Source organism: Myotis nattereri, assembly GCF_964212035.1.
Source record: "Myotis nattereri genome assembly, chromosome: 1".
Lineage (NCBI taxonomy): Eukaryota > Metazoa > Chordata > Mammalia > Chiroptera > Vespertilionidae > Myotis > Myotis nattereri.
In genome coordinates this window covers 229,068,607-229,093,838 of record NC_138075.1, presented here as the reverse complement: position 1 = coordinate 229,093,838, position 25,232 = coordinate 229,068,607, and the positions used below count along the sequence as shown (strand labels likewise).

The 25,232-nt window shown below is 64.9% G+C and overlaps 1 protein-coding gene across 6 annotated transcripts in view; it reads left to right on the top strand.

The window, feature by feature from the left end:
• ACOX3 (acyl-CoA oxidase 3, pristanoyl) overlaps positions 1-25,232 on the top strand; it is a 27,078-nt gene extending 1,846 nt beyond the window's left edge. For 3 of the 6 annotated variants that reach the window (XM_081095321.1, XM_081095322.1, XM_081095319.1), the window contains exons 2-18: positions 1,416-1,634; positions 2,080-2,310; positions 3,164-3,238; positions 3,914-4,003; positions 4,771-4,914; positions 7,033-7,121; positions 9,524-9,620; positions 10,366-10,548; positions 12,235-12,357; positions 12,755-12,875; positions 15,147-15,269; positions 15,621-15,734; positions 18,550-18,665; positions 19,337-19,511; positions 20,517-20,584; positions 22,119-22,205; positions 24,603-25,232. In XM_081095321.1, the coding sequence (XP_080951447.1) occupies positions 1,491-1,634; positions 2,080-2,310; positions 3,164-3,238; positions 3,914-4,003; positions 4,771-4,914; positions 7,033-7,121; positions 9,524-9,620; positions 10,366-10,548; positions 12,235-12,357; positions 12,755-12,875; positions 15,147-15,269; positions 15,621-15,734; positions 18,550-18,665; positions 19,337-19,511; positions 20,517-20,584; positions 22,119-22,205; positions 24,603-24,722 (2,100 nt within the window). In that variant the 5' untranslated portion in view covers positions 1,416-1,490 and the 3' untranslated portion in view covers positions 24,723-25,232. The remainder of the gene's footprint in view (positions 1-1,415; positions 1,635-2,079; positions 2,311-3,163; positions 3,239-3,913; positions 4,004-4,770; positions 4,915-7,032; positions 7,122-9,523; positions 9,621-10,365; positions 10,549-12,234; positions 12,358-12,754; positions 12,876-15,146; positions 15,270-15,620; positions 15,735-18,549; positions 18,666-19,336; positions 19,512-20,516; positions 20,585-22,118; positions 22,206-24,602) is intronic. The other 3 variants (XM_081095323.1, XM_081095320.1, XM_081095318.1) reach the window with 2 other exon arrangements.

Here is a 25,232-nt window from a genome sequence, read left to right as displayed (position 1 = left end):
GAGTTACACTGTTTCTGCGCATCCAGCCACCCTCCTAATGAGACAGCCGGAGGGAAGTGAGTCACCCGAGGACCTGGAGGACTAGACTCCAGACCAGCCCCGGGGCCCACACCAGGCCTGAGGCACAGGGAGGCGGGGACTTGCAGACTGAACAGCGACTTCACCCAGCTGGCGAGCTCTGAGGCCAGGCCCTGTGCAACCCTTCTGGGCGGCAGTAATGACAGTGACCTCAGGGACAGAGGCCATCGGGGACTCACTGATTGCTTAAGGTCCTGGGACTGGGGCAGGATGTGCCTGACAACAGCTGCAAGACCTTGGACAACGGATTTCACTCTCTTTTTTGTTTGAATCCCTACCCAAGGCTATATTTTTTAAAATACATTTTATTGATTTTTTTTTTTTTTTTTTTTTACAAAGAGGAAGGGAGAAGGATGGAGAATTAGAAACATCGATGAGAGAGAAACATCGATCAGCTGCCTCCTGCACACCTCCTACTGGGGATGTGCCCGCAACCAAGGTACATGTTCTTGAGCGGAATTGAACCTGGGACCCTTCAGTCCACAGGCCGACGCTCTGTCCACTGAGCAAACCGGTTAGGGCCCAAGGATATTTTTTACAATTATTTCTAGAAAGAGTGGAGGTGGGGGGAGGGTAGAGAGAGAAACATTGAAACAGAAACATGGATGTGAGACACATGGATCGGGGTTTCCTCCCACATACCGCCACCAGGGCTGGGGAACCTGCAACTGAGGTACGGGCCCTCAACCAGGAATCGAACCCGGGACCCTTGCTTCATTGCGCAGGCCAATGTTCTAACTACCGAGCAACATTGGCCAGGGCTGATTTCACCCTTAACAGGCGCCAGTTTCGTCATTCAGAAACGAGAGCACCGTGAGTCCTTGGTGTTGCCACACGGTTGAGACATCCACCGGCTGCAGGGGTTGCCCAATAATCGGGGGTTATTAGGTTCCATTTAATAGGAGTGGAGAGTCGTGGAAGGTTCAGAAGGCGTTAAAGAGGGGAGTGTGGGGCTTCGGGGCCCGAGGAAGAGGGGGTTCCCGGATGGCAGCTGGGTTGTGGAACGGCCTGCGGGACAGGCTGGTCAGGGCTGAGGAGCGCTCAGTGTTGGACATGCCAAATTCAAGGGCCTCCCTGAGAGGGTGGGTGGCCAGGAAGCTGCCAGTGATGGGGAGGATTTGGGAGCCCTCTGGCACGGGGACCACGGCCTGTTGACGTTGGCACCACCCAGCCCCAGGGCTGCCCTTTGCTCCCTCCGCCCCCTTGCCACCTTTGTTCGTTCAGGGAGATCTGCCTCCCCCTCTGTTTGGGAAAAATGGACTTTAGCTCTAAGCGTGTCTGTTCTCCTTGGCCCTTTGGAGTCTGGCTCTCATTGGTAACGCTTTGCGCGTACACAGTTGCTCGAGGTGCGTGAACAGAGAGACCAGCTCGCCGACTCAGGCTGTGATTGCTGCGCAGGCTGACGGGGAGTGATGGCACCCAGTGTGGAAGGAAGCGAGGAGGCCCTGCTCCCCGATCTCCCCAAGGGGCCCCTGCATGCCTACCGCGCCCGCGCCTCCTTCGACTGGAAGGAGCTGGCGCTGTTCTTGGAAGGCGAGGACATCCTGCGCCTGAAGGTGAGGCTGTGGCTGTGGGCCATGGCCGGGCTAACCCACGGGGGGTACTGGGCTGACCACAGGGGGTGCAGCGATGGCCGGGCTGACCCACGGGGGGTGCTGGGCTGACCACAGGGGGTGCAGCGATGGCCGGGCTGACCCACAGGGCGTCTGGTGGTGTCCCAGGTCGCTGGTAAAGAGGGGGCCTCATGTCCCACCGTGAGGTGTGCTGTCTCGGGCTGCAGCCCAGGCTGACTCCTCGCTGGGGGGCCTCCGGAGTGGCCGAGGCCCCAGGAATGGACGCAGACTGTTGAGCTCCTAACCCTCCCCGGGAAGGACTTTCACCTCCAGCCGGTGTTTCTGGGCCGGATGTGTGTTCCTCGGCCTCAAGAAAAACCGTCGAAGGGGGAGCACAGTGGGACGGCACCCGGGCCTCCACATCGCCTGTCGCGTGCCTCCCTTCCAGAAGTCCATCTTCTCGGCCTTGGAGAGCGACCCCCTGTTCGCCCGGCCGGGCCGCGGCCTCTCGGTGGACAAGCTGCGGGAGCTGACCTTCCTGCGCTGCCGGCGCGTCTTCCAGCTGGACTGCCTGCGCACCGACACCCTGCTGCAGAGCCCGCCGCGGATCCTGGCGCTGGTCACCTGCCTGGGCATGTACGACTGGTCCCTGGCCACCAAGGCCTTCCTGCACGTGTTTGTGAGTAGGCGCGCGGAGAGGCGGAGCCAGGGCCACGCGGGACGCTCGTCGCAGGAACTGGGCTGCAGCCTGTGGGGTCTCGACGCCGGCCTGGGTGGTGGGGGTGTCAGTGTTTACTGGCGTCTAAAGTTTCCTGGGATTTAGGCATTCGGGGGACTCTTGCTTAGAGATTTCTAAGACTCACGCAGGAAACAAGCGGAGGTGGGAGTGTGCGGGCAGATGTTCTCTGCTCGGCGAGGAGTCCGATGTTTCCCCTTTCCGTGAACTTGCACAGAGTTCACGGAACCCATGACCACCCGGTTCCCCAGAGGCCAAAGCCCCAGGGGAGGAGCAGCTGTGGGACTTTTTGGCTACACACACATACACACACACACACTCACTCACTCACACACTCACACACTCACTCACACACACACACACACACACACTCACACACATGCACACACTCACACACACACACACGCACACACTCTCACACACACTCATACACACACACTCACTCACACAACAAGCAGAAACCAGCCACCACCAAACAACCCAAAACATGAAAACAAAATGAGCAAACACCGCTTGGCGAGTCACGTCGTCTGCCCGCTGCTGTCGGAGGGAAAGAGGGCCCGCTTTGCCCTCACGCACCCTCCTCTCCTGTCCTGTCCCTTGTTTGTCACAGTCCCTCGGGTGTCCTGCAGGCATGAAAGTCCCAGGTGACTGCTTGGGATGGGGCCCAGGGCTCCTCCCCCGGGAGCCTGGCGTGATGGTAGTTAGCTGTCAGGGCTGCGGGGTGGGTGGGGGCGGCCAGGACGGCGGTATTCACTACCTTCCACCTGTTAATGGAGCGATGTTATATTTTCAGGTGTTTGGATCAGCGATTTTCAACTCTGGTTCTGAAAGGCATTTCAAATACATTCCCAAGATCTTCAACATGGAGGTAAGTTTGGGGGCGGGGGTGTTGTGAGCTGCGATCCCTCACCTGTTCTCTGGGGTGTGGGAAGGGCTGCCGGTGGGGCCGGGGGGAGGGGGCAGGGACTCTCGCCTCAATGATGGGGATCTTGTTCTCAGTTAATGCTGCTCTTGACAGATGTGGTCTGCCACGCCCAGCACTGAATGAATTTAGCTTTTTCTTGTTGTTGTTTTTGTTAATCCTCACCAGAGGATAGTTTTACGTGGATTTTTAGAGAGAGTGGAAGGGACAGGGAGAGACAGAGAGAGACACTGATTGGTTGCCTCCTGCATGCGCCCCATCGAGCCTGCAACCCAGCCACCCATCCTTAGCCAGAATCGAACCCCGGACCCTTCAGTCCGAGGGCCAGTGCTCTATCCACTGAGCCGAACTGGCTGGAGCGAGCTTTTTCTTATCAAAGCAAAGCCCCGTTTTCTTGTGCTGCCCGGGTGCGGCTCTGCCACCGGGCCAGCTTGGCGGGGCCGCTGTTGGCACGTCTGGGCGGCATGGCGGCCGGCACAGCAGAGGGGCGTGGTGCGGTCACCGGTCGGTTAGATGGCAGAGGAGATGGGGCTTCCATCTTCGTCCTCACGGAGCGGTGGGCAGGCCCCTGCAGGGACGGCGAAGGGGTCCCACCGGACGTGGTGTCCGCCCTCACGCTAGATCTTCGGCTGTTTCGCGCTGACCGAGCTCAGCCACGGCAGTAACACCAAGGCCATGCGGACGACCGCCCACTACGACCCGGCCACCGAGGTAGGTGCTGTGTCCCCTCCGCCTCTGGGCTTCGGGCGCCTGACACGCGGTGCGGTCAGGAGTGACATGCGGTCAGTCCCCGAGACCCGCCTCACACACGTGAGCCTGCCGAGTGCACACGCGCCCCCCGCGCCAACCCGGGGAGCTCAGGGGTGACCACTGACTGGAGGTCGGTGAGGGACACGGGAGTGAGCGGGAGGGGGTGAGGGACACGGGGAGTGAGCGGGTAACACCCCGGAGGCGGTCAGGCCTCACCGCTGAGGGTTCACCACCCGTTGTCCAGCTGCGGGGTTTTGCGTGGGTCGCGTTGTTTGACATATCGATCACCGTTTCCTTTCCTTTCTTGCTTTAACCCTCGCCTGAGGATGTTTTATTGGCTTTTGGAGAGAAAAGAACTGGGAGAGAAGCACTGATGTGGGAGAGAAGTATCGATCAGTTGCCTCCCATATGCGCCCCAACTGGGGACCCAACCCCCAACCCTAGGTAGGGCCGCGACCGGGAATCGAACCCACAACCTTCTGCTGTCCAGGACGCCGCTCCCAGCAGCCGAGCCACCGGCCGGGCTTCGGCCTGGTTTTCCGCAGGGAGGTCCTTTAAATCGTCAGGCCCAGGGGTCCGCTCCCTGTGGAACGGAGCCAGCTGCCTCCCGGGAACGGACACCTCCCCTGGGTTCCTGCTCCCGTCCAGAGTGTGACCCGGGAGCCCTCGGAGGAAAGGAGCCGCCCGCCCTCCAGCCGGGCTGCTGACCGTCACCCTTTCCCCTGCAGGAATTCATCATCCACTCCCCCGACTTCGAAGCCGCCAAATTCTGGGTTGGCAACATGGGCAAGACGGCGACGCACGCGGTGGTGTTTGCGCAGCTGTACGTGCCGGGGGGCCAGTGCCACGGCCTGCACCCCTTCCTCGTGCAGGTGGGCTGTGCGGGGGGGTGGGGGGGTGTGTCGGAGACGCGGTCCTCGCCACGGGGGCGGGTGCTGCCGGCATTCCTGTGTAGACGGATGCTGCTAAGCCTCCTACAGCCCAGGGGGATCCCCGAGAAAGGACCGTGCACCCCGAGGACCGGCTGCTGCTGAGCCCTGGGCCCCGGGGTCACGGGGGGAGGACTTTCCATCCCATCGGCCAGGTGGGCATCGGCTCCGACCCGCGGCTCAGGTCTGGACGGCCCGGCCAGGTCTGGGGTCCCTGGAGTGTTGGGTCACAAACAGGAAGTTACTGCCCAAGGAGTGGCGGTGGGACTGGGGGCCAGGCAGGGGCTCCCCGACCCGGGGCTGCTGCGGGTCCAGAGCCGGGGCTTCCGGAAGCTCCTTCAGGCCTTCCCGCCGGGGCTGCCGATGCCCAGGAAAGCCCGCTGGCCCCGCCGAGACCCACTCTGGCATTTTTGTTAAGCCTTCCTGCTGGGGGTGGGGTGGGGGTAGGGGTGGGGGTAGGTGGAGCTGAACTTCATATCACATGCAATTGGCCGTTTTAGAGGGAACGGCTCAGGAGCACTTAGTGCCTCAGAGCCCCGCAGTCCTGCCCGTCTCCCCGAAACGTGTCCTCTAGGTCCCCCCCCCCCCCGGGTTGGCACCACTCGGCCCCCCGGTTCCCAGAATGAAGCTCCGTGTCCTGAGACAGGGCTCCCGGGCAAGGACTGCCTGCTGCTCCATCTGCTTTCCTGGGTCTGCTTATTGGGAGCTCGTCGGGGAGCAGAGATTCAGAGAAACAACGTTAGGCCCCGGTCAGTGTGGCTCAGGGGCTGAGCGTCAACCCCTGAACCAGGAGGTCACAGTTCGACTCCCGGTCAGGGCACACACATGCCCAGGTTGCAGGCTTGGTCCCCAGTCGGGGGCGTGCAGGAGGCAGCCGATCAATGAGTCTCTCCCTCTCCCTTCCTCGCTGAAATAAGAAATATATACATATTTTAAAAAGCAACGTTAGGCCGTCTCTCCCACAGCAACATGTCGTAGCCTCTTTGTCATTTTACTAAAACCGCCAGGAAGGCCTGCGCCTCAGGCGGGAGCATGGGGCCCTCCAGCCCTCCAGGCAGCTGACCAGCTCCTGGCTTCATTCTGCTGTGGCCGCAGGACCAAAACCCAACGCCCAGTGCGGAGGCCCGAGCCCAGGCCAGGTGTGGGCAGGGCCGCTCCCGCTGGAGGCTCCGGAGGAGGGTCCTCCCGCCTGGTCCAGCTCTAGTTCCTGCCCGAGGTCCCGGGCTGCGGCCCATCGCCCAGGTCTCTGCTCCGTCTCCTCTCACGTCTTGTCCTCCTGGCTCTCCTGGGCCACTTGTCCTGGGATTTGGGTCCCGCCGGGGTAATCCAGGAAGATCTCGCTGTTGGGGTCCAACCCCAACAGGTCCAGGGGTCCCCAAAGGTGTGGACGGAGTCGGTGAAGAAGGAATGACACGGAGACAGCATTCAGTTGATCAGCAGCCTAGCCAGGATCTCTAGCCAGGATCTCCAGCCAAGTTCTGGTCTGGATCTCCAGCGAAGTTCTGGTGTTTATTATCTTGTTACATCTGTTTTTATACCAGTTGATTTTAATCCTGTCAATTTCTATTGCAAAGGTTAGGGCGTTTCTTATCTCCATTCCAGGGAGTAAAGATTATGTAGCTTAAGGGTGATTGTTCGTAGTTAAAGTGATTAACTACCCGCCTGGCACTTAGTGAAGGGGTTTTATTCCCTCCCTAACTTCAGGGGAAAATCCCTACCTGGGGAAACAACCTTTCTCGGAGAGGTGACCTTGGTTAAAACACATAGCGCCAAGAAGGTGAGCAAACATATTAAGAACAGTATGCCATATATGCCAGGTCCCTTGAAACATGCTGTGCAGATGTTTCTTTCCTGCAGCAACTGTGTCAAGCAGCAAGGATGGACCGGCTCCCGGCATCTCGCCTCGAACTCCTTCTCTGTCGCATCTGCAAAGTCCCCGCTCACCCGTCCCAGAGGATGCGTTGTGCTCCTGCAGCTGCCCTGGGAGCTGGGCCTCCGGGGCTGAACACGCTCATTCTGGGTTTTGTGCGCTCAGTGTGCTGTGTTCTGTGCTGTGTGCAGATTCGGGACCCGAAGACCCTCCTCCCCATGCCCGGCGTGATGGTGGGCGACATAGGGGAGAAGCTCGGGCAGAACGGTCTGGACAACGGGTAAGTGCACCTCAGCCTCATGGTCTCGGCTCTCCTCTGCTCAAGCTTTCCTCTATGGGTGGTCTGGGCGCTCTCCTCTGTGGGTGGTCTGGGCGCCCCCCTCTGTGGGTGGTCTGGGCCCCCTCCTCTGTGGGTGGTCTGGGCGCCCCCCTCTGTGGGTGGTCTGGGCGCCCCCCTCTGTGGGTGGTCTAGGCACTCTTCCCCCCGGTCTGGCCTCAGGGGTTAGATTCATGCCAAGCCCAAGGCCGTGGGGCCGCTCGTGCCTGTGATTTTGCGGAACCCTTAGCACTATCCCGTGCCCTCCACACTCCCGTGGGGCCAAGTAACTCAGCGGGGACACACGCCTCACCTCCACACTCAGAGCCACGTCATGAGGGCCTCCCAACACTGGGAGGTATAAGAGAGCCGAGTACTGAACAGTGAACTTGCCTTCAGGCCCAGGCCAGACCAAGGCAGCTGGGGATGGAGGGACCCTCAGCTGGGCAGCGCCGAGCTGTGATGGGCCTGCCTCCCCCAGACACGGGCACGTCAGTGACCTGGGGCTCAGCATCCACCCGTGTCCACACTGACCCAGGTGGTGGGGGCGGCGTGGCGTGGACTCCAGGGTGGGGGAGGGGGAGGCCCAGCAGGGGGCATCCTTGGGAGTGGCCATACGTGGTCGCCGACCCCAGCCTTCGAAGGGTCAGTGACCTGTCCAGGGTCCCGGGCACATCCCTCCTCCTTCCCGGTCACGGCACATAAGCCCAGCAGAGGGCGCACGGGTTTCAGGGACAGGAACCCGGCGGGGTGTCGGGCTGCCTGCCCTAGTCCTCTAATTCTGCATCAGCGTTAGAACTTAGTGCTGGTGGTTTTGGTCTGAGATCCTTTCTCTTGGGGATATAGGTTAGAGCTGGTCATTTCACAAGAATATCCAAGCCCTAACCGGTTTGGCTCAGTGGGTAGAGCGTTGGCCTGCGGACTCAAGGGTCCCAGGTTCGATTCCGGTCAGGGGCATGTACCTTGGTTGCGGGCACATCCCCAGTAGTGGGTGTGCAGGAGGCAGCTGATCGATGTTTCTCTCATCATCGATGTTTCTAACTCTCTATCCCTCTCCCTTCCTCTCTGTAAAAAATCAATAAAATACATTTAAAAAAAAAAAAGAATATCCGAGGGTGTGGGATGACTCTAGAAAATAGGGGCAGACATAACTTGTACGGGTATAAGTAACTAAAAGCAAAATAAAGACCCTCCCTGTGAGAGTCTGGCCTCTGACCCTGCCTGGGCGGAGACCTGCTCACCCGGTGCGTGGAGGTGCGGGGCCCTGGGCATCGGGGATCCACCTTGCAAGTGGCCAAGGACGTCCTGTGTGGGGCCGGGTGGGCTTGGTCCCGGGAGCAGGTGTGTGCAATGCTTGAGAGCCCGGCCTGCCACCCGCAAGCTCCCAGCACACGCCCCTCCCCCCATGTCACACGCACACCCCTGTGTCCGCTGGGGACACTGGGAATCGGCCTGCAGGCTGGCCCCGGGCTGGCCCCCAGCCGGCCGGCCCTGGCGCAGCCCTTGTGGAGTAAGGTGCCCAGAGAGGGAGGAATTGTGCTCTCGGTAAACCACGGACAGCGAACCCTGTGTGCTGCAGACACACTCAGACTGGTCCTGCCTCGGGTGCGAGAAAGGGACAGCGTCCTGACGGGGAACAGGAGCCGACAGCCGCTCCAAAGGCCTTCCTCGGCTTCTGGCGACAGGCGTCACTCGGTGGGCGCCGAGTCTGCCCTTGTAAACCGGGTATCGGATCAGATGCCCCGATAGGCCTTCCGGGGCCTGGGGCCCTCCTCGGCCAGTCAGCACACCCCACAAAGGCCCTGGCGCTGGGGCTCACCCGCAGGGCCCCGGTGCGCCGCGTGGGCCTGCCCAGGGCCTGGTCTGCGCCGACCTTCCTCTCCCCCTCGGGAGGCGCCCGCAGAGGCTGGCCCCAGCCTGGTCACCCGCAGGGCCTGGCCGCCCGCTGAGTGCCCCACCGCAGGCATCCTTGTCGCTTCATGGGAAGGAGGGGAGCCGGCTGGTTTGAGGGTCACAGTGCCATCCGCTGCAGGCCTCGAGGGGGCCAGGCCCTTGGTGCAGGAGCGGGGTCCCTCCAAGGGCTCACACCATCTTGGGGGGTTTAGGTGCCCAGGTTGTAGGAGCGAAGGTCTCCCACAAGGCCCCTGCTGTGCGCCCAGGAAGGCTGGGGCGGGGCCTGCAGGAGCGAGGGCGGTTGCTGCAGGCAGGCAGGCAGGAGGGTGGCGTCCAGCAGGGCAGAGCTGTCGGCCAGGGCCCTGGCTGGGGTGGAGGTGAGGATGGGGACCAGACGGGGCACAGTGGGGGGGAGGGGCAGCTGTGTGGGAGGTGCTGCTGGTAACCCGTGGCCCCCGTCCTCGTCCCCACAGCTTCGCCATGTTCCACAAGGTCCGGATCCCTCGCCAGGACCTCCTCAACCGGACAGGAGACGTCACCCCCGAGGGCACCTACATCACCCGCTTCAAGGTACAGTGTCGGCACAGGAGCCAGGGTGGGTGGCAGACCTCGTAGGTCTGGGTTCCGGTGCCACCAGCAAGGAAGGTGGTGCTTGGGTCAGGCACCCCCGGGGGCACTGCCTCCACTCTCCCCCGCTGCCCCGCCAGCCCTCGGGGTGTCAGGGAGCCCCGCCTGACGGGGAGGTCCGGAGGTGAAGGCTGCCTGGCCCACAGAGGGGAGCGAGTGTTCTCTGGTGTCCAGGGCTCGGTGCCCCACGTCCTGTAGGACACGGTGCTCCGCTCGGAGCTGAAAGCCAAGGTGAAACATGGGCCCCCAAGGGTTGTCCTTTTTAAAAGAACTCGGATGAGCATCGTGCACTTTAAAAGGGAGTCGCTTGCGGGGAGAGGGGTTTGGGGCCTGAGGGTCAAAGGCCGGCAATTTTTAAACAAAACGTGGGCTCCAGCTGAGCGCTGTCCATCTGGGGTCGCCCCACCTGCACGCCTGGTCTCCGCTGACAGGTGGTCCCGCCTCGGGTGGGAGCCTGCAGACTCCCTGGCTGGGACCCCCTTCCTCGTGGAGCTGAGCGCCCCGGGGCCTCCCCACCGGTCCCACGAGGGTCATCAAGGCCCTGCCCCCGCGCCCGGCCCCCCTGCCCAGAGGTCTGCGGCGGCCACCTGCCCGCGGAGAGGAGGAAGGAGTGCCCGTCTGTGTGCCTCTCCGTGTCGCGGCCGCGAGGGTGGCTGTGGCTCTGACACGCCCCGCGCTCTCCCCGCAGGACAGCAGGCAGCGCTTCGGCGCGTCGCTGGGCGGCCTGTCCGCGGGCCGCGTCTGCATCGTGGGCATGTGCGTGGTGAACCTGAAGCTGGCCGTGTGCATCGCCCTGCGGTTCTCCGCCACCCGGCGCCAGTTTGGACCGGCCGACGGGGAGGAGGTGCCGGTGCTCGAGTACCAGCTGCAGGTCGGCCTCCCTCCGGGTGTCGCTGGGTGTCACTGTGCTCTGGGAGCTGAGCCAACCTGCCCTGCAGGTCCCAGAGCCGTGGGCGGGCAGTCGCCACGGAGGGAGGCAGGCGGCAGGCGGGGAGGCGAGGCCGGTGGTAAAAGGGCTTTAATGAAAGGGTCCGTGCGACGCCCCGGTAAGCAGGCAGGAGCGCCCTGGGAGGCTCCGGGGAGACGGGTGTGCTGCGCGCCTGGGCAGCCCTGCAGGCTTCGGCAGGTGGCCTGCACGCCCAGGCGCTGGCCCCGCCATCCATCCACCCTTAGAAATGGCCCCCGTGTGCATGCCGTCTGCTGGGCGGCTCTCAGAGTAGCGGGAGGGACCCTCGTCCTGCAGGTCTGCAGAGCGGGCGGCCGACGGTCACCTGGGGAGGGGACACGCATGTTTTCACGTGAACAGCCTTCCACTCCTCGGGGTCGGTCTTTTTTTTTTTGGAGGCGAGGGAAGGAGGAAGAGAGGGAAATATTGATGTGAGAGAAACATACTGATCGGTTGCCTCCTACACCTGCCTCCTCGGGGCGGGGGATCGAACCTGCAGCCCATGTCGCTGCCCTGGACCTGGAATAGAACCCAGGACCCTCCCGGGCGTAGGCCGTCGCTCCAGCCCCTGAGCTGCACTCGCCAGGGCTCATGTTGGTCTTCACAGCACTGCCCCCAGCTCATGGTGGGCTGAGGACGGCAGGTGACTCCTGTCGGAGGTCGTAGCGAGGCCTGGCCCGGGGCGTGGGCCGAGCCACACGTAGGCAGAGCGTGTTGAGTGAAGCCCCAGGAGCTGTGACTCTCACAGCTGGTCTCTGAGTGCTTCTTGCACTGTGGCTGCGAGCGAGTGCCCGCGCCTGCCGTGGCCCCTTCCCCACCACCCCAACCCTGCAGCCTCGCCCCCCTGCTGCCGTGGCCCCTTCCCCACCACCACTGCCCCTGTGGCCCATGAGGTTGCCACGCATCAGCCCGCCTGGGCACCGAGTGGCTCAGTGGGTGAGAGCCCCCTTGAGCCACAGTGCTGGGCTCTCACCAGGTCCGCGCCCACCGCTGTGTGCCCTCAGCCAGGCCCTGGACCTCTCTGTGCTCCAGTGCCTCACTTTTAAGCTGGTGACAGCCCCTCTTCCTGGTGGGTGTAAGGGTTAGACCCATTGGTGCGGAAGCAGCAGGTGGCACGTGTCGGGCATGTGACATTGGGCACCGACCGCGGTGGTGGGTGGTGGAGGCCTTTCCCGGCTCCTCCCCAGGCCCTGCCACCCCGGGGCCCTGCATGTGCCCGGTGACCAAGCCCACCCCCTGCCTCCGAGGGCCTCTGGCTCTCCGTGAGCCTCGGTTCCCCCATCTCCCTCCTCGGCTCACGAAGCACCAGGCATCACGGGTCAGCCCGCGCTCTGGGCACGAAGGCCGGTGTGGCGGGGTCCCAGTGGTGGACACTATGCCGGCGTCACGGTGGGGGCAGCGGGGGGGGGGGGTGGGCATGCGGGGCTGCACACGGCTCCGTGGTGCCTGTGGGGGTGGTCGGGTGGAAGAGGAACCGTCGCGTGTCTCAGAAACACGGGAGACGTGTGAGGGGGGCCAGGGGGCCGGCTCCCACCGCTCCCGTCTCAGGCCTCCTCCGCACGCCCTGGGGCGCGGGTGGGAGGGGCTCACGCCGCCCGTGGCTCCCTGCAGCAGTGGCGCCTGCTCCCGTACCTGGCGGCAGCCTACGCCTTGGACCACTTCTCCAAGTCGCTCTTCTGGGACCTGATGGCGCTCCAGCGAGGCCTCCAGCGGGACGACCGGAGCGCCAGGCAGGTGAGAGGGACTCGCTTTTCTCCGCTTTTTAAAAAAATGTATATTTTTTATTGATTTCAGAGAGGAAGGGAGAGGGAGAGAAACATCAATGATGAGGGAGAATCATCGATCGGCTGCCTCTTGCATGCCCCATACTGGGGATCGAGCCTGACACCGGGGCCTGTGCCCTGACCGGAATCGAACATTGACCTCCTGGTTCATAGGTGGTGGATGCTCAACCACCGAGCCACGCCAGCCGGGATGAATCCCCTTTTTTCAAGCTGAACGTGGGATTCTTTCTCCGCTGAGGGGTGTGTTGGATTAACTGGAGGGACGTGTGCCTTTGACGCCCCGGCTGACCGGAACCCCTCCGGTGTCAGAGCCTCTGTTCACTGTGCCCTTTGCATTCCTCCTCAAGGCAGAGCTGGGACGTGAGATCCACGCCTTGGCGTCGGCCGGCAAGCCCCTGGCCTCGTGGACGGCCCAGCGGGGGATCCAGGAGTGCCGCGAGGCGTGCGGAGGCCACGGCTACCTGGCTGGTAGGTTTTAGAGACCGAGTGACCGTTTTCTGTCCTTACCCCTCCCACTCGCTCCAGACCGGGGGTCAGCACACTGCGGCCTCCCGGCCAGACCGGCTACCCGGCTTTCATGGCCACCGCCTCCCGCATTCCCATGGCCGCTCGCCCTGCGTCGGTGGCTCTGGTCCCGACAGAGCCTGCAACGGTCGCTGTCTGGCCCTTCGCAAGTTTGCCGCCCCCCTGCCCTGGACGGTCCCCGTGCTCCGATGCCCAGTATTCCTGGAGACATGGAACTCGGGGGGGGGGGTGGAGGACCCCAAGGGAGCCCCTACACACCAGAGCGGGGAGGAGACCATCTCCTCGTTTGAATCATAACTTTCTGGTTAAGGACTTGGCAGTAAATCGACATCAACTTTCGTTCTGATGAAAAACTTTTAAACAGGAAAAGTAAGTTTTTAGTGGCTTTGGCTGTTGGTTGGTCAGCTGGTGTGTGGGTAGGAGAGTGGGCAACCCGTCCTGGCTCTGCCACTCCAGCCTTGTCACCGTGAGCAAGCCACCTGCCCCTCTGAGCCTCAGCATTCTCCCCTGTGAAATGGGGGTGCAGATACAACCCCACAATGGAGGTCCTGGCACCGGCTGAGTGAATTAATGCACACAGAGCATTTGGCACAGTGTCGGGCGTCCAGGACGTGCGCTGAGGCTTTTTTGGCTGTTGTTACTTGAATGATCGGGATTACAGTCGCTATTACTTGCAGCTGGCCTGCCCAACTTCCTGTGTCCCCACCTCGAGTGACTGGTGAAGTCCTGGTCCCTCTGAGAAGGCCGCGTGCACATCGAACAACAGACTTGGCAGAGCCCTGACAGTTCAAACCTCCGACAGCGTCTCAGGCTCTGGCCGAGTCGGGGCGCCCTGGGGACGGCTGGGGATCCGTGCGCCTTCCCGCGGGCCGTCCCAGGTGCTTCTCGAGCAGGGCGGCCGGCGTGGCCCTTGGCGCCCCCCCCCCCGCCCGCCGCCCCCCCCCCCCCCCCCCCCCCCCGGTCACTAACTGACGAGCTGGAAACCACGGCTCCACACGGGTTCCTTGTGTGCTTTGTCTTCCACGAAATGCTCTTTGTAGTTTTTGTTTGTTGCTGTAGCTCTTGGAGACGCTATGAATAGTTTAGAATGGGGATTGAATCCTGCAGCATCGCAGACAACAGAAACGCCCGATCGAGTGTCCTCGCGCAGACAAGCGCGGGGCTCGCACCCCAGGGCTGAGCGCAGCGGGGACGGGGGGGGGGGGGGGGGTGTGCCGGTGGGGGGGGGTGGGCAGGCCCCTTTGGCTTGCACGGCGATTGCAAACTATTTCTCTAAGCCAGTGGCTCTCAACCTTGGCTGCACATTCGAATCACCTGGGAATCTTTTTAAAACCCTGGTTTCTGGGCCTCATCCTCCAGAAATTCTGTTTCTTTGTTACGGGGTGAGGCCACAACATCAGTAACAAAGAAACAGAATTTCCGGAGGATGAGGCCCAGGAATCAGGATTTTAAAAAGATTCCCAGGTGATTCGAATGTGCACCCAAGGTTGAGAACCACTGCTCTAAGGGCTCCCAGCCCCTCCCTGCAGCGGCCTGGCCCTGGCAGGGGCAGCGAGTCCGGAACGATCCATCGATCAATCGGGTGTGACAGGGACCCCAGCCCAGCAGCATGTGACCCTGAGGAGCAGACTCCACTTTTCCCTGCTGGCCCTGCCCCCGGCCTGGGTCCGAGAACATTCTCCTCAGAGGAAGGTGACTCTGGAGGGCACACCTTGCAAAATATGTAAACAATCCGGGGTAATTAACCAGCTAGAGAGACGACAGGAGAAACATGAGCGTCTCCTTCAGCTGGGTGGGCCCCCTGTGTAAGAAGAGGGGTTCACTCAGGACCCCCACGCTGCAGGCAGCTTTGGCCAGGTGCCTTGCGAGGAGGGTGCTGAGTACGGCGTGCTTTTTAACCTTTTAATTTAATTCTTCCCTCACCTTCCATCCCTCCGTGCCCTCCGCCGCCTCCTCCACCCCGACCCCGGCACGCTGCTTGCGTGCTCACTGTGCTGCATTTCTCAGGGGCTGCTGGCTCCCGCGGCCCCCCTGGGCCGGCACCGCGCGTCCTTCCGGCTCCACTGCCCCCAGCGCGCAGGCCGGGTGGCCAGGAGGGGCGCGTGGAGCAAGTGCCGTGTCCCCGCCCCACCCTGGCCGGACCTTGCGTTCCCAGGGTGACGGCATTCCTGCCACGTGCACCTGAAGTGACGGGAACCCGTGGGCTCGTTGCAGTGAACCGCCTGGGCGACCTCAGGAACGACAACGACCCCAACTGCACGTACGAAGGCGACAACAACGTGCTGCTGCAGCAGACCAGCAACTACCTGCTCGGGCTGCTGGCGCAGGGGGGCCCAGGTGAGCATCACCTGCTCGGGCTGCCCGCGCAGGGGGCCCAGGTGAGCATCACCTGCTCGGGCTGCTGCCGCGCAGGGGGGCCCAGGTGAGCAACTACCTGCTCGGGCTGCTGGCACAGGGGGCTCAGGTGAGGCTCCGCTGAGCTGAGCCGGCCCTGACCTCGCACGGGCGTGGGTTCTCGGCCCCCAGAGTTCGCTCTTCCCTCAGCAGGCCCTGTGTTTGAGGGCGGGAGGGGTCGCTCCATGTGACTGACCCCTCCCCCGTCATTGCTGAGGCGGGTGGGGGAGGACCCTCTCGGGCGCGTGCTGGGCGTGGGGTCTCCTGGCTTCCCCAGTGACTGAGTGCTCCCAGGTGGCGCCCGCTTCGAGAGCCCGCTGAAGAGCGTGGACTTCCTGGCGGCCTACCCCGCCCTGCTCGGCCGGCGGTTCGCGGTGGCCAGCCTGCAGGACTGCCTGGACTCTGCGGGTAAGCCACCCCCCTACCCCCACCCCTCACGCGCCGTCCCTCGGACACCGTGCGCAGCGCAGTGTCTGGACCGGCCTCCACACGGGCGCCAGGGCCGCGTCATCTGTTTTCCTCCAAGTGCCCTAGTTTCTGCAAGATCCAACAACGTGAAAACATTTTCTGGAGGAAAAAAACGCAGCTAAAGTTTACGTGGCGAGAGTGGCTTGGCACCGCCCCTGGCCTTCTGCCGGAGCACAGAGAAGGGAGCGCGCCCGCGGCCAGCCCCATCCCCAGGGCATTCGGTCATCTGCCCGCAGCCCCGCCGCCTTCGCCTTAGCTGGCCCTCAGTCACAGCTGCCGGAGATTTACGGCCTGGAGCTCGGAGGGCCTGGGGCGCGGGGGGACCTGGGGCGCGGAGGGCCTGGGGCGCGGGGGGGGGGTGCCTGGGGCGCGGGGGGGGGGGCTGGGGCGCGGGGGGTCTGGGGCTCGGAGGGCCTGGGGCGTGGAGGGCCTGGGGCGTGGAGGGCCTGGGGCGCGGGGGGGCCTGGGGCGCGGCCTCCGCAGCGTCGCATGGAGCAGGCAGGGCGGGAGGTTTTCCTTCGGGGAATTGGACGATTATTGGAGAGGGCGGGGCAGGCTCCCTCCGCCCCGATTACGCACATGCGTGTGCAGGGCGGTGGGCTTCCCGAAGGGCCCTGCCCCGAGGCCTGCACCCCGCTGAGCGATGCCAGGCCACTTCTGCAGTTGGCTCTTGGCAAAAACGTTACGTGGTTGCAGCTACGAGTGTTTGCTGCTCTGACAATCGTGTGAACGTGCCCCGCAGTGTGACGGGCTGGGCACCTAACCCTCTGTGCCTCATTGCCCCCCGTAATGGTCAGGGAGGGAATGCGGGGGCCTGTGCTGCGCCTGGTGGGGCCAGGCCCATGGTACTCTCGGGCAGGGGGGTGCTGGCCACCGTTGGGGGGGCCACTGTCTCGGACTCCCTCGGGGACAAGAGGTGCAGGTGAGCTCTGCGGTGGCTCATGAGCTGGGTCTCGTGTGTGGGCCACACAGGAGCACGGGGGGTGAAGGGCGTGTGGGCACTGGTGAGGAACAGGTGGCCCCTGGACCTGGGGGGCTGGGGAACGGGGCCTGCGTCCGGCGGGCCTTGCTGTCCACGTGCCCCTGGGTCAGAGCCCGCCTGCCTCGGGGAGGGGGGGGCAGCAGGAAGCTGGCGCAGGCGGGGGGCAGGGGAGGTGGCCCGAAGGTGGCTGAGCGGCCGGGCGAGAGGGGCGCTTTGGGTGACGCTGGGAGTTCAGGGGTCACAGGATGAGTCATGCTCCCAGCGGGTGTGCTCAGCAGGACTGAAGCCGGTGGAGCGGCAGGCCCTGGAGTGAGTGGAGGGGACGGTGACAGTGGGGGGTTTAAGAGGGGGTGTGCGTGGAAGGGCAGGGCCCTGCTGGGGTGGGGACGCCCCGACACGGTGAGGAGAGTGTGGGGTGCAGAGGGGACGGGCCGGGGGGGGGGCCCGGAAGGGCATCCGTGACCACGGAAGGCCCTGAGCCTGCGCGGCCCCCCGAGGAGCTGGCTGTGATGACGGCTCACCCCCCAAGAATTCCAGGACCCTCGCGCTCGCATGCTCCGCGGGGTCTCTTCCTTCCACGTGGTCACCCCGAAGCAGCGTAATGTACTTTCTTCTACAAAACTGGCAGCTAAGAGTGGAGTTTCCAGCAAAGGCCGCTCCCACAGCTCCTGTATCAAGCTGGCTCTGTTCACATCACAGCAAACTGCAGATGGGGCCCTCGGGGCCTGGCTGGTGGGCGTGCCCCCCCTCCCCCCCCCCCCCCGGGCCACGTAAAGAGATGGAGGAGGAGTCGGTGACGGTCCGTCGCCTCGGCTGGGGAGGCTCAGGCAGCGGCAGAGCCGCGGACCCCGCACAGGCGTCTGTCACGTGGGCTCCGTCGTGTCCGCGTGGGTGTCCAGCGTCGCCGAGGTTTTCAGGGTCGTCCTGCAGGGCAGCCGAAGGCTCCGGCGTGTGCCCTGGGCCGCCCGTGGTGTCAGCGTCCTGGGCGGCCGTGACAAAGCCCCACAAACGGTGTGAAGACAGGAAGCCCTGGCCAGGCCTGGGTGGGGCCCCTTGGAGGTTCGGGCAGGTCCCCCTTGTCTCTTGTCTTCGGTGGCTCCCGGAGTTTGGGGCTCGTGGCCTCATTGGGCTGGTCGGCCTCCATCGCCCCCTGGCCGCCGCCCTGTGTCTGCCTCCTCGGCCCTCCCCGTGGAAGGATACTCTCTCTGGGCGCAGGGCCCCCCAATACAAAGACTCGGAGCCATGTGGCCGGCCACACCTCCCACGTGCAGGGTGCCCCCTGCCGGGTCCTCCGTGGAGGGAGTGACGTTTCGTGGGCAGGTTCTGGGACGCGCCTGGCCGGCAGGAAGCGCAGGGTGGAACGTCAGCCGCAGCCCGCCCTGTGCCGGGAGTTGTCCCGATGTCCAGGCCAGCGCCCGTGAGGCTGAGGACACGCGCCCCCTTCCCTCCACACCAGGCGCGTGACACCGGCCGCAGCGCAGCCGGCACAGAGAGGCGGCCACTGGAGGGTGGCTGCCAGGATAGTGTGGAGGGGTGCTGGCTTCTCGGCAGAGCCAGGAAGCACCCTCACCTGGGCCTGTCCCGGCCACCACCCAGTGGGGGCCCTTGGACAGTCCGTGCCCTGTGCCTCAGTTTCCCTGTTTGTATACTGTACCCACCTCACCCACCCATCAATACATGCCAGGTGCTCACACCTGCTGGGCGCTCTGTTACCCGAGTACCAGACACCTGCTGGGCGCTCTGGGGTCACTTTTTCCTGTTTCCATCCCCAAGTCCCCCTGGCGGCATACGAGTGGCTGGTCTGTTACCTGCTCCGAGAGAGTCACCAGAAACTAACTCAGGAGAAGAGGTCCGGAAGCAGTGACTTTGAAGCGAGAAATAACTCCCAGGTGTGTGTGTCTTCCAAACGCCTTAGTTTATTTCTCACCCTAACGCCTGTGCTGCCGGTCCCCACGGAGGGGCCAGCCCTCCAGCTCGGGCCGTTGTCTGGTCTGCTGTGGGGATGGTGCCCCCTGCTGGGCTGCGGAAGAGACGGCATCGTGTTTAAAGTGCCCGCTGGTGCCGTCCATTGGCCTGAGCTGGGGTTACTGAGGGGGCCCTTGGGTTGCACAGGCCTCAGACTCCTAGAGGGGCCGGGGTACAGCCGGGTCCCGACCTACGGAGCCACAGCGGGGGCTCAGGTGAGGCGCACGGCTGCTCAGTCATTTCACCCTCCCCCAGGCCTCGGTGGGCACGTCCAGGGCCTCACTCTGGGCAGACTGTCCCGGGTCCTCGTGTCCTGGGAAGTCGGCTGCAGGAGCCGTGCTGTGAGACAGCCGGGACACGGGGTCCGGCGGCTGTGATCTGTGCGGCCTCGCCGTGAGCGCGGCCTCCCCACACAGCTCCAGGGTGACTGCTGTGACGTGGCTGGCGGGCCCGGGAGGTCCCAGCCGGGGCTCACCGCGGGGCCAGGGAGGTCCCAGCCGGGGCTCACCGCGGGGCCAGGGAGGTCCCAGCCGGGCTCACCGTGGGGCCAGGGAGATCCCAGCGGGGCTCACCTGCGAGGGCGCCTTTCTTGCAGGTTTACTGCTGCCGCTCGCTGGCGCTGGCCTTCCTGGAGCTCACGGTGGTGCGCAGGTTCCACGAGCACACGCACCAGCCCGACGTGCCGCCCCCGCTGCGGGCCGTGCTCCGGCGGCTCAGCGCCCTCTACGGCCTGTGGTCCCTGAGCCAGCACACGGCCCTGCTGTACCGAGGTGAGGCCGCCGGCGCTGGGCGCCCTCGCTGGCTCAGCGGCTGCTGTCCGGGTTGGTGACAGACACGTCCGTGCTGAGAGCCGGGGCCACAGCGGGAAGCACGAGGGCAGAGCTGGCGCCGGGGGCATCCTGGGGGAGGGGGTGCAGGGAGCCGGGGGGACGGGGCGGCCTGCGTTTCTCAGCTGTTCCCAATTGCGCCCTACAGAGCTCTTTAGACATGTTTTCCTAATCGCCCCAGCCACGCTCATGCTGCACAGCCCGCGGCTCTGCTGGTGCCTGTGTGTGTCTGGGCCTAATGAGGAGTACACCTCCCCCCCACCCTTGCCAAGAGCCCACGCTGCCCCGGGGCTGCTGTTGCCCCTGGAGGCGGTGAGGGTGCGGGCGGTGAGGTGGGCTGGAGGGCATGCGGGCACAGGGCAGGTGGGCACAGGGTGGAGACCTCTCCCTGAGAAATGCCAGCTCTAGGGCCACACAGATTTCATAGCAAAACCAAACAGGCAGGTGCTGCAGCCAATGCGTCCCAGTGCACAGGCCGCCGCCTCGCCTGGGGCCGGGAGGCTGAGGAGGTGGGGGCATCCTGTCCCCAGATGGCCCCTTACCCCAGGGCACCGCTCTGCACACGGCCCTGCCAGCCCTCAGCCCCATGCTCCCCGCACACCCACGGGGTGTCCCAGCACCATCCACGCTTCCCTCTCCCCAACCTCCTCTCAGCCTTCAGAGGGAGCCCCTCTGCCCTGGGTGCCCGCAGACCGCCCACTGCCTCAGGCCCGGCCAGGCCTGCCTCTCCAGGCCCTTGCTCCCTCCCGCAGCCCCGCCCCTGGCCTGGCCGCCTGGCGGTGCTCCGTGAGGCCGCGTCCTGCCAAGGGGTCACCGCTAGGCCGGCTGGGGTGGAGCGGTGATGCGCTTTCACGGAGAGGGGCTGATCGGAAAGCTGCAGGAGGGAGCCTACCTGGGGGGTGGCTGAGGACTTGGCTCCCACCCCGGTGACCAGCGCTGTGCTTGCAGGCGGCTACTTTTCCGGGGAGCAAGCCGGGAAGATGCTGGAGGGCGCCATCCTGGAGCTGTGTTCCCAGGTGAGTGGGAGGCCCGCCACGTTCCCACGGCCCCTGTGTCACCTGTAACGCGTGCTCCCGCATCCCCCTCTGCGCCCACACTCTCCGCTCTCACCTCCGCTCCCGCGCTCCGCCTCGTGCACACAGCCCTCAGCAGAGCAGGGAAGTTACCAGGAACTCTGCCCCGGCCCGAAACTTCGGGGAGAGGGATTAGTGGGACGGCCCCAGAATCGGGCACGTCCAGCCCTTTCACCACAGTCGTTACTTCTCCCCCGAGCACCTCAGGCACCTGGCCTGTAGCCCAACCTCATTTCATGGCACGAACTCAGGTGGCCGAGCCCCTCCACGGCCCATGGCGCTCTGTCCAGTGGAGCGTCCCACAGGGACCCGCCCGGTCACCACTGACTGGGGTGTCGGCCGTGGCAGTGCGGCCGGCGGCTGAGCTTAATTTCCTTTCACTGTAATTAATGTAAAGCGAGAGCGCCCACGTGCTGCGGCCGCCACACAGGCCACGCAGCTGCCCAGCGCTGAGCCCAGGCTCCACGTGGGGTCGCCAGACGCCCCCCGGCGGCTGGGCCGTGCGTTCTCCCGGCAGTGCGGCCAGGGTCGGCCAGCCCCCGCGGACGTCTGCTGGGTCTGAGCCTGACGGTGGGTTCCGTAGCACCAGCCGGCTCCCTGCCCGAGGCAGGGGCAGCCCCACAGCCCGCCCTTCCCACAGGGAGACAGTGACCCGAGGCGGTCCTCTGTGGTGTGTGTTTGAGCTGCCGTTTGTAACGTCACAGCCGTTGTCCCCTGGCGCTCCCACGCGCTGCTCCCTCTGTGGCTAAGGCCTGAGGGTCGCAGGTATAATAAATAACGCAGCCCCTGCCTTCCCGCCCCCGCGGGGGGAGGGGGGCCCAGGTTCATCTGTGACCGCAGGTCGGGGGTGTGCGGGCCTGGGACAGAGTGTGCGCTGGAGGCCAGCGTCCGCCCGTGGGGACTGCCCTGGGCTGTGCTGACCGCTTGCTTTAGGTGCTGGGGGGCCCGCCCAGCTTCTAGCACAGCTGTGGCGTCTCACAAGGGTTACACGAGGAAGATGTGTTTTTGCATTTCAAGAAAATTCTTGGGCGTCTCCTACAAATTCCACACTGAAGACTAACGTGTAGGGCAGGACGGGGGGCACCGCTGGCCGTGGGCCTGGGAGTGCCCACAGGGGCACGGAAATGCCTCTCCCGGCGCCCCTGGCGCCCCTGGCGCCTTCCCTGCAGGGGAACGGCCGCTGCCCAGGTGGTCAGGGCCAGAGGCGCACCAGGTGACGCGCTACGGTCGTCACTTTTACGACCAGGCCCGGCCCGGTGACGAGACATAGAAGGTCGGAGCCGTGCGTGGAGCGGGCCTGGTGAAAGCAGTCACAGGCCGGCCCAGGGACCCCGTCCGCGGGGTCCCCCTGGGAATCGGCCGCGCGCTAGGGTTACTGTTGCTAGTGGTCCAGCAACACGCTCCAGGGCTCTGTTCCTCCGCGGTCGCCATGGAGACGTGGGGCCTTGCCAAGCGTGTGGCCTTTGTCCTCCAACAGCTGAAAGACGACGCGGTCGCCCTGGCCGACGTGATCGCCCCTCCTGACTTTATCCTGGACTCTCCGATTGGCAGAGCCGACGGCGAGGTAAGGCCGCCTGTGCCGTGGGGCCGCCGTGTGTGCAGGGGCCGCTCGGGGGGCCGGCCGGTCACTGCCAGGCCTAGGTGACCACCGCCCAGGGGTCTCCCGGCGCCTGCGGGGGGTTGTCACACGGCAGCAGTGCAGGGAGGAGTCGGGCGTCTCATCCCCCAGAGCCTTCCTCTGAGACTTGGGGCTCGCGCCCTCGTGGGCTGTGATGCGGGCCGGGCCCTCCCTCACCTCACAGGGCTGGCTCCCCCATCAGCCGGGCCCCTCACCCTGCAGCCTGCTTCCCTGGTGGCCCCCCGCAGCTCCCTAACCTGCTCTCTGGCCCTACCCCAGTGATTTCTCAAAAAGCAGGTGTCCTCAGGCCACTCCCCTGACTGAGCCAGCCCCGCCCCCCTCCCCCATCCCTGAGATCGCCCCCAGCTCCCCTCCCGCGCCCCAGCCGCGCAGCCTGGCCGGTGCTGGTCCTCCAAGGTCACCGTGCGCCTGCTCCTCTGCCGGCCGGCCTCCAGCTGACGGGCCCCTCTGCTCTGTCCTGCTGGCTCATCCCACCCCAGGACCTTTGCACCTGCTGTGCTGCTGCCGGGACCAGGGCCCTTCATTCAGTTCTGAGCAGATTGCTGCCTCTCGCGAGCTCTTCTCTGGCCTCTGGGGGGTGCCCCAGGCTCCGCCGCTCTGTCCTGCTGTGTGACCCCAAAGCACTCGGTCCTGACCCCCGTGTCCCCACGTGACTTTCCTCTGCTCCGCGCCTCCCAGGCTGCACCCGCCGCAGCGTTGTCCCTGGAGGCCTGGGGACGTGCCTCAGGTGTCAGCATGGAGCAGGTCTTACCGCCACCCGGACCCAAGGCCGCCCTCTCTGCTGAGACCTGCTGCAGCTCAGGCTCCCAGGGGTTGAGGGGTCAGGAGCCTGTCCTCAGAGGACCCTGAGCGGGCGCTCTCACGGTCACGGTGCACGCCGTGGCAGCCTTGTCCGGGGGGCCGGCACCCTGACCTCCCATGGCCCAGGCCGCCTGGGGGTGCCGGACAGAGAAGTCCCATGGAATCGCTGCAGAGACCCACTCCCAGCCAGGCAGGCGTCGCCCGGCCAGCGCGGCAGAGCCAGGGTCTGGGTGAGGAGTGCTGGGGAGGAGACAGGAGAGCCCCCCTGGTCCCCTGGTGTGGCCAGGGCCTGGTGTGCTCGGCCCAGGGGAGAGGGGCTGGCCCTGGGGGATGGGGACTTGGCAGGCAACCGGGTGGGTGGGCAGTTGAGGAAGAGGCAGCAGTGGCCTGGCGGGAGCGCCCGGGAACGGCGCCTTCCGTCGCCCCGCCCCCCCCCCAGATCGCACAGGAGTGTCTGCCGGAGAGAGGTGCCCGGGTGCTGAGCCCCGGAGCTGCGGCCGCTGTGCAGGGGCACCATCCAGGGCAGCGGGCGGTGGAGGGCCGTCCCCACGCTGGGCCCCCTTGACCCACAGCCAGCGGAGACCTCGCCGTCAGGACGGTTTCTTCCACGCTCATTCCTCCCGGCTTCGGGGCCTGATGCCTTAACCAGGCGCTGCTGGCAAGAAGCCCATTTGGAGCCAGTAAGCGCGGCCAAGGGGAGGGTCTGAGACGCACGCACGCACGCCGAGCTCCCCCCTGCAGGCGGTACCCGGGGTGTGACCCGAGGAAGAGCCTGCGTCTGGGTCCTGCAAGCAGCGCAGCGCTGAGTGTGTTTAGCAGGTGCAGGGAGGGGCCCTGAAGGGTAACCTGGGTCCACGCCAGCCAGACACACAGTAGGCCCGTCCCTGCCCCCTCACGGTGAGCCGGGGCTGGGCTGCCCGGCTCCGACCTGGGCGCTCACTGAGCTGGAGCCGGGAAGACTTGGCCGTCGGCCGTCAGCCGGTGTGGCTGTCGCGGCCCCCTCTGCGCTGCTGGCTGCTCTTTCTCCCACGAGGCCACTCGGCTGGGAGCTGTTTGTTCTGAAAGTCCTGGAGGAGACGGCTGGGCAGGCGGAGGGACAGTGAGCGCCAGGCCCGCCCGCCCGGGGGGCCGGGACCACATGGCGAGGCCAGCCCCACGGCCCTCATTCTGCCGCTCGACTGCACCCCCACGTGCCAGCGGCCGCCCTGGTGCCAGGGACGGACTCGAGCACAAACAAGGAGCGCAGACCCGCCCACGCCCACCCCCCGCGGCCCCACCGACTGGACGCAGGGTCTGTCCTCGCGAGAATTTCCAAAGGAAAGGGCCAGTGGGTGTTTCCCGCTAATGTCCGTGCATTCTATCGTTGCATTTCCCTGGTGCTTCCCACTCGGGGGGAAGGTGTATGTCACTTGGATGTAAGTTCCCTAAGGTTGTTATAGAGGCAGGAGAGCCCCCGGGTTCTGGTTCCGACACCTGGTGCCGGGAGGGAGCGCTCACGTGGGCGCCTGCTCCTCTCTGCAGCTCTACAGAAACCTCTGGAGCGCCGTCCTCCAGCAGCACCGCGTGCTGGAGAGGCCGTCCTGGTGGCCGGAGTTTTCCGCCAACAAGCCCGCCCCGGGGAGTCTGAGCTCGAAGCTGTAGCCGCCGCCACCCCCCACGCAGCCTGGTGAGGCCACTGAAGACGCGGCCCTCGGCGAAGCCTCTGCACCCAGCTGGCTGGTGTCCCTGCACCGAGGGGGCCCGGCCCCTCCTTGCTGGGCCCTGGGCGTCTCACGGGCAGGGGCAGCCCCGAGGCCAGGGGTCATTTGCTGTGTGAACAAAAAGCCTGTGTGACCGCATCTCCCGGATGGACCGTCGACTTTGACAGCGAGAACTGGGCGTGCCCCGCTTCCCTACAGGGACGCAAAGCCGCCGCTCACCCTGGGCCCTCTGGGCGCCAGGGCCCGCGAGCCGCCTCGCCGGCGGGGGCTGCGCTCTGATGCTCCCGTTTGCCTTCCCCGCATGATCAGATGGTGATGACCGGTTTGCGCTGCCGACCATCGGGACGGCATCGTTTCAGATTTTTAAGGAAAGAGAGTCGGGTTGGTTGCCTCCTGCTGTGGAGCTGGAAGTGTCCGTCGGGAAATGTTCCAAAGAAAACAGTCCCTGGCC